The sequence below is a fragment of the Vigna radiata genome, chromosome 5 (genome assembly GCF_000741045.1).
Source record: "Vigna radiata var. radiata cultivar VC1973A chromosome 5, Vradiata_ver6, whole genome shotgun sequence".
NCBI lineage: Eukaryota > Viridiplantae > Streptophyta > Magnoliopsida > Fabales > Fabaceae > Vigna > Vigna radiata.
Window position 1 is genome coordinate 23,448,101 of NC_028355.1, and position 12,523 is coordinate 23,460,623.

The window sequence follows — 12,523 nt, forward strand, 5'->3', positions numbered from 1 at the left end:
AACAACATTTTAATTATTTTATTATCAATAATAATCATAAATACTGTTACAAAATAAAATATAGATGATATTAAAATGTTATAAAAATATTAAAAAAATATCATTATCCTAATTAAATATAAAAGGTTGGTGTGTTGTATATTCAATGTTGTTGATTGTTGGAACTTGTGAAGTGTGGTAGTTGAAGGAAAAAGACTTGTCTTGAATTGGTGCCAACAGTAAAACGTTACCCAATAGTACAAAACAAACTTCCCCGTATTAATTACATAAGACAAGAGATTTTGTATTCCCCTTTTTTAGGTGATTTTAATACTTTCATCTATGTTTTTTTTATGGAGTGAAAGAGACCAACTGTATTTTATGAAAATAGAGAAAATTAAAATTAAAGATATTAATTAGAATAATTGTACTTAGTTTATTCTCTCTACATAGAAATGTTTGTAATCCACTTTTACTTTTAAAAGGGTTAATAATTATCTTTTTTATGTTTTTTTTTATATAAAATAATATTCACGAACCTTATGATTTTTAACACACATTTTCTTTTCATTTTTTTAATAAAGAAACTTTTGTACCGTTAATGCATAAACCTACCTTTTCTCGTTTTATTAAGGATAAAGATACTTAAACAATATTTTTTAACAACATTTAAACATCATCATACGTGTCATTGTGTGATTGGTTCATGGTAGTGTCATTGTGTCATTTGAACCAATCACACAATGACATGTATGATTGATGTTCAAATGTTGTCAAAAAATGTTGTCTATGTATCATTACCCTTTTATTAATAGAAACGATAAAAATATAGTAAACTGTGTGTACCAGAAGAAAAAACTAATTGTTTTTTTTTTTCTTTCTATAGCTATTTTTATTTTTTTAGAAACAATCTCATCAAAGATACAGTCTAACATTAAATATGATAATCTTTTTTAAGTAAGAGTTCACGTTGTGATAGAACAACATCTTTTAATAAATTTAGTAAAATATAATTATCTTAAAACATAATAAAATTTGTCTAATGATTAGATTTAAAATTTAAAATTTGAAAACAATCGTAAGATAACTGGTTAAAAGTATACACAAACGGTAAAATAGAAATATAGAGGTTCACTTTAACTATTTCCATTTCTACTATTTAATAATATAATTACAATAAATATGATTGAAAATTTTAAAACTCCATTGTTACCTAAAAATATATAAACCAATAAATGGTTAGATATGTATATTAATGCAGCAATTTTTCATTAATTTTTTATAGTACCTGGAACTTTATTTTTTTTAGGTTTAATTGTTTTTTTTTTCTTAGTTTGGTTGAAGTGTGTCAAATTCGTCCTCCTTTTAGAAAAATGTCAATTTCGTCTCCATATAGAAAAAATTTGTGTCAATCAAGTCATCTCCCTTAAAAATATTGCTTTCAAAACTCACTTTATCCACTCCAATATTAGGGATCGGACCTATGAAATGGTTATTATTCAAAACTCATTTAAATTTTTAACACCATTAGTTTGTATTTTAGCGAAGATGACTTGATTGACACAAATTTCTTCTATATAAAGACGGAATTGACATTTTTCTAAAAGGGAGACGAACTTGACACACTTCAACCAAACTGGGAACAAAAGAAGTAATTAAACCTTTTTTTTAAGATCCACGATGAAGTAATATTTTTGTTCCAATTTTTGTCTTTTTTTTTTCTTTTGAATAACACTTTTTCTTACTTAATGGTTAATTTGCTATTAATATCAATGACAAATGGAGAAAACCATATTGAATAAGTAATGTTTTTCTGCGTGCACGTATTATTTTTTCTTTCTGTTCTTTCTTTTATAGTCGTATTATTTTTCTATTTAACAATAAGAATTTTACTTTGAGACGATTGATTCTTAAATCATACAAATCGTAAGTATGATTAAGTTGCATACATATTAACAAAAAGTATATTTTAAAACTGATTATAGTCCAATGCTTCACGCAAAAAAACACAGACTTTAACATATCAATTATTAATTAGCTTGCTGGAATTGATATGAAAGTGTGTTGGATCAATCGTAAATGACATGCCAAGAAACAGTTAGTTAGTAGTACATATACTTTATATAGTATATGCACACATACACAAACAAATAAATGAATTATTCAATTTTAGAAATGAGAAACCCCATGTGTTAGATGCAACCAAATTTGGATATTTGAAACATGTAAGGAAATTATATATTACCTCAACGGTTATAAATGAGAAGCATTATAAATAATGTAAGCAGGCAAAAGAGGAATTAGGGTTTACAGAAAGGGGAATATTAGCGAAGAAATGATAGTGTGTTGGTGATGATTGATTCGTATGGTTGAGGCTATGAACATCATGATTTGTGATTGACTTTTGCTTTTGTATATTTGTAGCATTGATAGGGTCAATCGGTTCTATATTATAGGTGAGAAATGCATGGATGATGATGAATGGAATTTTTTTTCCTTATCGAAGAGAGACATTGAAGTAGTATGTAAAGGTTAACTAACCGTTTGTTAAAAATATAAAGTATAAAGGTTATAACGTGTATCGTTAAATATGTAATTATATTATGACATATTTTTACATTCATTTAATATATAATATATAAAATAATTATAAAATATAAATTTTTATATTAAAAAAAGGGGTTAAATATGTTTTAAGTCTTTATATTTTTGGGCGATTTTGGTTTTAGTTCCTCTTTCAAACTAAGGTACAATTTAGTCTTCTAACTTTAGAAAACTCTGGTTTTAGTCCATTTTACCAAATTTTTTTAACTTTATTTGTTGTTTCAAGCACGTTTCATTATAGCATTTGTATTGTTTACACTGTTTGACACATTTTTCTTCAATATTAACTGAGAAACACGCAACAAATAAATTTAAAAAAAATTGGTAAAAAGGACTAAAACCAGAGTTTTCTAAAGTTGAAGGACTAAATTATACCTTAGTTTGAAAGAGTGACTAAAATCAAAATCTAAAGAGTGACTAAAATCAAAATCTCTCCAAAATATAGAGACTAAAAACATATTTAACCCTAAAAAAAGTAAGTAAATAAAAATTGTGTTAAATAAATATAAAAAAATTAGGTATTTGAAAGAATATTTTTGTTGTTAGATTTTGTGAAAGGAAAACCGCATGATGAGAATTGTTGATGAGAATATTTTACTTGAGCTACCTAATCAGCGTGCTCACACTTCTTTCTTTCTTTCGGCTTTTGCAATCACACCTTCATTTTCAATTCATGTGCTTCAACCCCATGCATCCAAAATCATATAATTTCAAACCGCCTTAGATCCGACGCTTCTAGTATTCTCGTGGAGCTTCAAGTATTTTATCATAATTTCAACAACAACTTTTGGTTGAAAATTTTTACACCAATTAAATATTATATCTTATAGAGTTAAGTAAAACTTAAAATTATGTTTTTATTAAGTATAATATCATAATCTATCTTAGTAAAAGCTCTTTTTTTACTTTGTTTATTATTTTACTTGTCGTTCAACTATTATTATTGAATTATTTATTAATGGTTAGTTGCATATGTACAAATATAGTTACTTAACGTCTGAAGCATCCGATCTAATATTGACCTAAGGATGATACATCTCTATTGATTCGAAAATGTATTTATTATAGTTATGTTTTATTAAATGTGGGAAATGAAAGAGAATTGTTTGGTCAAAGGGATTGGGTGGATAGATGATGATAATTATGATGGTGTAAAATATAGAAATGTGTGAGTGAGGATAGAGAAATAGGTAAAAGAAGGAGGAAAGAGTTGAATGATTGAGTGGTGTAGTTAAGAGTTGGGGAGATAAGTTAGTGGGATTAATGATGGTGAGTGTGAAAGTGGAGCCAAGGAAGAGCGAGTTTGTAGATGTGGGACCTTATATATATCATTTCGCATTGCGCGCCCACTCATCATTAATAAACTATTTTTTGCTTAAATAAGTTGTTGAGTAAATGGTTTCCACTTTATGATAAGAATAATGATTTTTTTTTTACAAAATTTTAATATTGGTGTTATTACGTGATTGATTCATAGTATAATTTTGAACCAATCACGTAATGACATGTAATATTAAAATGTTGTAAAAAAATATGGTAAAAGGTATGAATAGGTGATTTGCTTTTGAAAGAGAGGACCCATTAGCCGTCATAATTGTCTTCATAAGATGTTATTATTCATACCATGTTATCATATCTTTTCTTTATCACTCAACTCAAACAGACCTACACGCCTTGATCATGCACATAGCCACACGCCGCTGCTTCAGAAGCGCATCCTTTCAAAAGCAGATTCTGCGGTGAACCTCAAAAAGGAGTCTACATGCCAGTTAGATTTGTACCTTGCTTTAGTAGCAACATCACACACATTTAATTTCAATATGCTCATTCAAACAAAAATCAAATCATTAGTTTAATCATATATATTTTAATGCTTAAATATGTTAATACTTATTGTAGAATTAAAATTTATTATTGGTACAACTTTTTTATATGTTTTTACTTTTAAATTTTAAAATTAAATGTATATAATTTTCTTAATTTGGATATAGTTATTTTTTTAGATGTTACATAACGTTTTAAAAGATACTTGAAGCTGACGTGTTAAATGATTTAAACAACTTAAATAATAGTCAAAATATTATTTATTATGATACACTTAAAATAACATAATTATATTTATTTATTTTTAGAATTTAAGAATATAAAAAACAGAAGAATTTCAATTTTATGTATAAGTTTAAGAAATTCAAATATATTTTACCCGTTAAATAAACTACTTAATATATACAATTGTTTTAAGAAACTGGTTATGCTTTAAAATAAAATAAATTTTTTTTACCTATTTTTATTCTGAAAAATATTTGTTATTTAATTTAACTATCCTTTCCTTCCCTAGTCCTTTACGTTTGGAAGGAAAGTTTGAATGAAAAAAGTATGTTGACAAGAAGATCTGTAAACTATGCATAAATGAAAATTTAGACATATAAATAATTCTTTTTTACTTTAAGATTTTTTTTTTCCTTTTCGAGAAACATTTTATTTTTAAACTTAAGCTAGCTTTTTGTACTTCATCTATATCATCACGTAAAGGCGATTTATTTTATTGGTATCTACGTTTTCTTTTCCAATTTTACTTTTTTTAGTAACTATTTCTTAAATTTAAATAATTACTAATAATAACAATAATAAGAATATTTTCTAGTGTTATTCTTTTACAATTTTTTTAAAAAATCAAACAATTATTTATATAATAAATTACACAAATTATGTATTTTATAATTATTTTTAATAAAATATATATTCTATAATTTAATAATTTTTTTATTAAAAAAAAGGACACACGCGTATAATATATGTGTTTTCACTAATAAATAATAGTGAAAATGATAGTGTGTTTATGTTTTTATTTTATGAAATCTATCAATATGGATGATATCCTTTATTAGGTTTAATTTATTTTGCATATAAATTTGATTAATCCAAATAATTTCATACCCTTTTAGGATTATTTAAACTTTATCACAACATTAAATTATAATGTACTATATGATATTTAAAAATATTTATATATTTATCGTTAAATACAATATTTTTAAAATTAAAATTTTGGGGAAATTTTTGTAAACTTAATTACCATGACAATAACAAATTTTAATGATGGAGTCGATTAAATTTTCACTTCCCACAAATAATTGAAAATATAATTTGAATAAGTTTTATATGTAAACAATTCATAATTCATCTATATAAAGAGATTATCCGGAATTACATTAGTATATATACAAATTAAAATAAATTATTTTTAAATATATGAACATGAAATAAAATTTAAACTTAAATGATTTTCAGAAACAACAATTTTTTACTTACATTATATCATCCCAATGATATGAAACTGAGATCGCCCGTAGCATTTAGAATTCTTTTTTAAATAAGATTATCCTGAATTAACCAACATGCAAGATCAATAACATAATTAATAATTATAATCTTGATTAATCTATCCAGATTTAAATTCACTAAAATGATATAAATAAACACTATATAAAAAAAATCCATGTTACAATAATAGTTGTATTTGAATTTAACTCAACCTTACAAAATTAACTTATAAGATAAAATTTGCACTCACTTATATATTATAATTTGGTCTTAACTCCAGTCGATGTGAGACTTTCAACAAATCATTCACACAGTGAAAACTGATTTTATTTTATTTTTTTAAACAAAAAACAATCAAACCATAGGATCCAAATAAGGTATTTCCAACTTTTTGTTTTGGTTCACTTCCAAAAGTTGTACTAACATGAATATGGGAAACTTCACCAACCAACTATCTCCAAACAAAGGAGGATGAAGCAATGTGAATACAAATCTGTGAAAGCTGACAATGAACATTATTATGTTGTTCACACACACACACACACCAGAAAACCTTCTTATGTATAATGGAACACTGACATGGAAAACAACCGAAGATAGGCAAGAAAGTGACAGTTACAAGGAACCTTCCTTCATGGAAATAACATATTTTCCAACAAAAATCATGAAAGAAACAACAGATAGAAGATGTCTATGTGATCCGACAAACTTATCATCTCTGTGTACACTTTGCAGCATGCATATAGTGCTATAATTTGAACCTTTGTTTGCGTCTTCTGGTAGGTTTTTTTGGACCTGACATTAAGATGATGTTATCAGTTTTTCTACCATTTTCTTTCTGCACCCCCATAACATCCCTACGATCTCTAAAATTATTAAAATGATTATTTTATTCTTCGTAAATGTGATATTGGATTTCATGTTTCTTAAATATTCTCGAACTAGGTTTTTGAAATTTTCAAATTATGATTTCTGCAATGAAATTTATGGAACAAAATTTGCATAATTTTTTTTTAGTTCACTTGTAATGCAATTTGGAATGAGCTTTTAAGGACAAAATTTTCAAAGTACAGTGGTGCAGTTAGTAACAATGAAGGTGCAGAAAAAAAGAGCCTTTTTTTTATTCTTGGCAATGAATTTTTTTTTTGGAAAAGAAAAGTTGAAAAATAAAAATAAAATAAATGTAACTTTATTTATAGGTAAGAAAAATTTAAAAAAAAACACACATTTTTCTGTTGAAAACAAAAATGTTTATCATTATAAAAATACAAAACCTATAAAAAGAATCAAATAACTTATGTGGCCTTTTTTTGCTTATTAAGTTAAAATAAATGTACCATATTGGTGTATTTTAAACAAATTTGAACATTTTCATCATTTTTTTAATTAACTTTGAATAAGTTGCACTAGTTTTTAGTTAAACGTCATATTTAATCGAAACACGCCTAAAATTAAAACTCGGTTCTCTTAAAAAAGTTCCAATAATTCGTGAAAATGTTAAACCAAATTTGGTTAATTACTTTTGAGCAATATGATAAAAAAAGCTTAATTTAAAGAATAATTCATGCCACAAGTATGTGATAAAATTGTTTAAAATTTCATCAGACAGGATAAGTAGTGCAAACAAAAACTATACTGTGATTTAATCATTTTTTTTATGTATGTTAAGATTGTTTATTTCAAAATAACATACACTATTACATTAAACTTGATATATAGGAGTGTTTTGAGGAATTTTTTTAATCAATCGAAGTCAATTTAACGTTAAAATTATCAAATTTAATACAAATTTTAAAAAATTATAACTTGAGGTAAGTAAGGCCAACGTAGTCCTGTCAGACTGACATAGTTTTTTTATAAAGTTATGTTTCATTCATACCATTTATCTCGAAGTTTTATTTTATTTTTTTAAAAAACTTGCACTATATTACTATATTGGTGATTTCATTATTAAATTGTGATAATTAGAAAAAAAAACAAAAAAAAAAACATGTTTTGTGGGTATTCAGGACGAGCTTCTAAAAATAAAAGTTCTGGATTTGATTATCAAAGTATTATGAGAGCGAAACTCTATCTATGAAAACATTTATGACTGAAAGAGGAAGAATAGAGGTGTGATAATCGATAATAAATATCTGACATTTATAATATATGATGGTTTATTACTCTTTAGTTTTTATATTTTAAAAGAATACTGTTGTTAATCTTTGCAGTTTTAATTTGTTTTAGCGCACAGAGTCTAAATTTGCAAGAACTAAAATGGATTATAAGGAATGGTTTTTAGATTGATGTAGTGAAATGTAAAATTGTAGAGGTACAAGAGATAAATTATGAATACAAGTGCTTAGAAAAGATATGGTGGTGCGAAGGAGAATGAGTGGGCGATTTGTGGTGTGTAACCTAATCGTTGTTTTTGTAGTGAAGCGGTGACGGTGAAGAACGTGGGTAATTCGGGTGATGCACGTCTGATGTTTGACGAATTGCGGAGGCTTTGTTCCCTTTGGGTCTGTACTTCATACTTTGTGCTTTTTCTAATGTTGCCAAAACATCCACCATGGAGGGTCGTTTTCTGTGATCAGATTCTAAACATTTGATGATAACTTGGGCTATGTGAAACGCTGCCCTTGGTGAATATTGGTAGTCCAATTTTGGGTCCATTATCTTTTGCAGTCTCTTTTTGTCATTCAGAGATGACATACTGCACTGCACTAAATTCTGCATATCTGTGGGTAGGGTTGTGTCCAGAGCTGCTCTGCCCGTTAGCAATTCTAGCAGAACAACGCCGAATCCGTACACATCGCTTTTAACATACAGGTGCCCTGCAATTTTTCATATACATGTTTTCTCTCATCAACAAATCATCATTTTTTTGACATATAATTTTCATTTGACGAGGGTACCTGTGGCCATGTATTCAGGTGCAGCGTAACCATAGGTGCCCATGATCCGTGTGGTTACGTGGGATTTACCATTGGCGGGGCCAAGTTTTGCCAGCCCGAAATCTGATAGCTTTGCATTGAAATCCTAATGAATTCGCAACACAACAATGGGACCAGGTTAAGTCAATGATGGATGATAAATTTTCTCACCCCTCACCACACTTTGGTGTAGAAGAGGAAAAAGAAAAATAATCAATGTTGATAGTAATTTGATGTGACAAAAAGAGGGAAAAGGTTGTGATTATTGATTGAATGAGGAGGGAATTAGCAGTGCACACACATAGATATACATCTATATACATATATATTTACATACCCCATCTAGCAAAATGTTTGAGGACTTGAAGTCTCTATATATGACAGTTTTCTCTGATGTGTGCAAGAAAGCTAGGCCTCTGGCAGCTCCTATGGCTATCTTCAGCCTTATATCCCATGAAAGTGGTTCTGGACCTTCTGCAAGTGCAACATTGCAACAACGGTAATTTGAACAGACGAATATCTTTGTATTTTAGTTTTACTATGCCACAATTAATGTTATTTCTTACTTCTGAACAGGTGGCTTTCAAGACTTCCCTTTTGCATGTATTCGTACACCAGCAGGAATTGATTATCCTCCCAGCAGTAGCCAATTAGTTTAACTAGGTTTGGATGAGAGAGCCTCCCCAAAAATTGCACTTCACTCTGCATCCAAATATTATCAATACATAAGGTCTTGTCAGTGTTTTACAAAACTCATAACATTGACAGTAGATTCTTTATTACCAAATATGAAGTACATTGGAGATTAGTTATGAATTACAGTGGTACTCTTTCAGAAAAAAATTGAACATTAATGCTTTCTGAAATATTAAACATTGATCAGCATGTGGCATGTGTGAGTAAAATATTGCAGCCCTACAAAAGTTGACTTGACCCCCTTAGTATATATATGGTCTCTTCTCTTGACACCGACATTTGGATATACATATGGACCAATTCTTGCAATGGCAGACTACTTGGAACCAAAATCACTAAATAGATTTAGCTAAAATCCAAACCCCTTCAGGATAAGCTTTATTACTTTTTTAAGATATCTCTTGTTATTAACTATGTCTGGGAATTTTCTGTTTTACTCACACTCTTTTACATACAACTTTATTTAAAAACACATCTAAATACAAACACTTTTTATTTAACAGAAATTCAAATTTAATTCTGGACTCAACCCTTTTGGTATGAGATTTTGTTCACATGAAAGCTGCCCCCAAGATTGTCTCTTAATTTTTCTCTACATGGTTGTCTAAGAGCTTTTTTATACACAATAATGTAATATTCAATCTCACGCCAACTACTCAAATCTCTTGGATCATCTCTATCCATACACACAACGGTGACAAATTAACACCAATGATCAAGGGAGGCAAGTTAACCGGCAATTTTTGTCCAATACGAAGTTTTGGAACAAAGTGGAGACACAATTGAAGTCACCAAAATGGAATAGTCGAAGTTTGAGGTGGGTTATGTATTGGTTTTATACACTCAACTCAGAATCCAATATCGATGCATATTCATGTAGTGGAACATGTAGCAAGTTGGAAAAGACATAAATTATCATTGATCGACCGAATTATGAAAAAAAGCAAAGACTTTATGCTTTTGGCGCGCACCCACAAACACAAAAGCACAATTGAAGATAACGAAATCAAATCAGTGTGACAAGAATCTTGAGGAATTAGAAGGGAACATACCATCCATTCTTGCATACCCTGAAGGCTATCGGGGTTAGATTTCTTCACCGCAACGGGGATTCCAACTCCAACTCTCGAAGGTTTGAACGTGTTGCTATCAATCCACCCTTTGAAAACACGTCCAAAACCACCTTCACCTAGGACCGTGTCTGGTCTGAAGTTTCTTGTCGCACTTTTCAAATCATCCAACGTGTAATTTATGAGTTTCCTCAAATCCTCTTCCTTTCTTCCTTCCATCGTTTCCTTCTTCTCTGATCTCCCTGCATTTAATCACTTAATGACTTCATTTCCAATGTGGGGATAACATTAATCCACACAAACAATCCTATGTTTAACACATACGATACTAAGAAAACAAAAAAGGGTGAAAACAGAAACTTTTATATATAGCTCGCAAGTAAAAATAATGAAAGGCTTTATTTTATTTCATTTATGTGAGGGATACACTGAAACACAGAAACACACACAACTGAGTATATTGGATGGTGATGATATGTACCTGGGGGAAGTTTATTGATGGTTCGAATTTCGTTGTTACCATGATCTGTCTTTCGAAAACAGTTTCCCATGAGTGACACAGTGGTGAGCTTTGGAACAAGTCTGTGTGATCGAAAGATGAAGTTGACAAAGTTACGGATTTATGATATAGTAAGGATGAGGCTTTCCACGAAAGTGAGGAGAAGTTGAAAAGAAAGGGCTGAGGGAGAGAAATTTAATTGGGGAATTGAAAGGAAGGAGAATAGTGTGGTTCTTGACTTTTTCTTTGTATGTAATGTAACATTTGTGTCTTCCTAGTATTGATTTTTTGCTTTGTAAATAATAGTTTATGATTCCCTAGTCCCACATTGACTTCGCAGTTAAGGCTTGTTTGTTTCCACGTGTAACCTGAAATCGTTCTTGCAAACTGGAAGAAATTCAGGTTTGTGAAACGAAAGATTTCCAAATTAAACCTCACGCACGGTAAACACCATCTGGGACCTCCAATAAGAAAAAATTGCAGTTCAATCCGTCAAAGTCAGCCTTGGCGTTAACATTTCACACCATGATCCTTAATGCACTGAGCGAATGAACTCACTCAAAACAAATTCCGTTGAGACAAAATCTACAAACCATTCATAATTTCTCTGCATATGTTTTCTGCTTCCTCTTCATCCACTACACATAATCATACATCCACCATAATTCTTATACCGATTAGATTCCATGTCACACAATTTTTTTATATTTGACTCTATTTTTCTTGGTTCGGTGAGTTCAGGTTAAGTTTTCTTCTTGCAATGGTCTCGGATCTTCAAGTTCGAGTTAAGATTTTTCTTCCATTTACTTACAAAAAATACTTCGATGATAAAGTTTGTATAAAAAATACTTCGATGTTAAAGTCGGTAAATATCTTACCGTGTTAATCGATATTTAAATATAAGTATTTATAAATTTTGGAATACATTTCTTATTAATATTGTCATTAGAATCGGAATAATAATAGTGTATTTTATTATTAACATAATTATTCTTAAATGTTAATGTTGGAAAAATCTCACTATACATACTTAGAAGTGTGTATCCTGAGCTTAGAAGAGTGTATCAATAATAGTGTATTTTATTATTAACATAACTATCTTTAAATGTTAATGTTGGAAAAATCTCACTATACATACTTAGAAGTGTGTATCCTGAGCTTAGAAGAGTGTATCGTGAGATTTTTCCAATAGTTAATTCTGTTTTTATAGTTTCATTGTTTAAATCGTCAATTCTGTTTTTATAATTCCATTGTTTAGTTTTTCAACTTGTTTATCTGAAATTATAGATTAGTCGAACGTTCAATTATTAGAACCCAGAAAAAATAAATATAACATAAAAATGAAAAGAATTTTTTTTAGATTGAATTAGATTTAAACTTAATCTAAATACTTAAAGATATATAATATTTAACTTACATGAGCTTGGCATACA

General features: G+C 28.7%; 1 protein-coding gene across 1 annotated transcript; it reads right to left on the reverse strand.

The window, feature by feature from the left end:
• Window positions 1-8,171: 8,171 nt before the first annotated feature.
• On the reverse strand, window positions 8,172-11,375 carry LOC106759798 (probable serine/threonine-protein kinase PIX13). The gene is made up of 6 exons (XM_014643139.2): window positions 11,073-11,375; window positions 10,574-10,833; window positions 9,392-9,527; window positions 9,163-9,299; window positions 8,808-8,931; window positions 8,172-8,726 (listed from the first exon to the last, which is right to left on the reverse strand). Exons 1-6 carry the CDS (start codon window positions 11,140-11,142, stop codon window positions 8,308-8,310), a joined length of 1,146 nt encoding a protein of 381 aa, XP_014498625.1. The 5' UTR covers window positions 11,143-11,375; the 3' UTR covers window positions 8,172-8,307.
• Window positions 11,376-12,523: the final 1,148 nt, after the last annotated feature.

What these genes read in the sequence shown, in the direction of transcription:
- LOC106759798 (XM_014643139.2), bottom strand. Translation starts at nt 11,142, where the DNA reads ATGGGAAACTGTTTTCGAAAGACAGATCATGGTAACAACGAAATTCGA. An exon ending in AGGGTATGCAAGAATGGATG is followed by an intron (nt 9,528 to 10,573) that starts GTATGTTCCCTT and finishes ATTTGGATGCAG; the next exon opens with AGTGAAGTGCAATTTTTGGG. An exon ending in ACCTGAATACATGGCCACAG is followed by an intron (nt 8,727 to 8,807) that starts GTACCCTCGTCA and finishes GAAAAATTGCAG; the next exon opens with GGCACCTGTATGTTAAAAGC.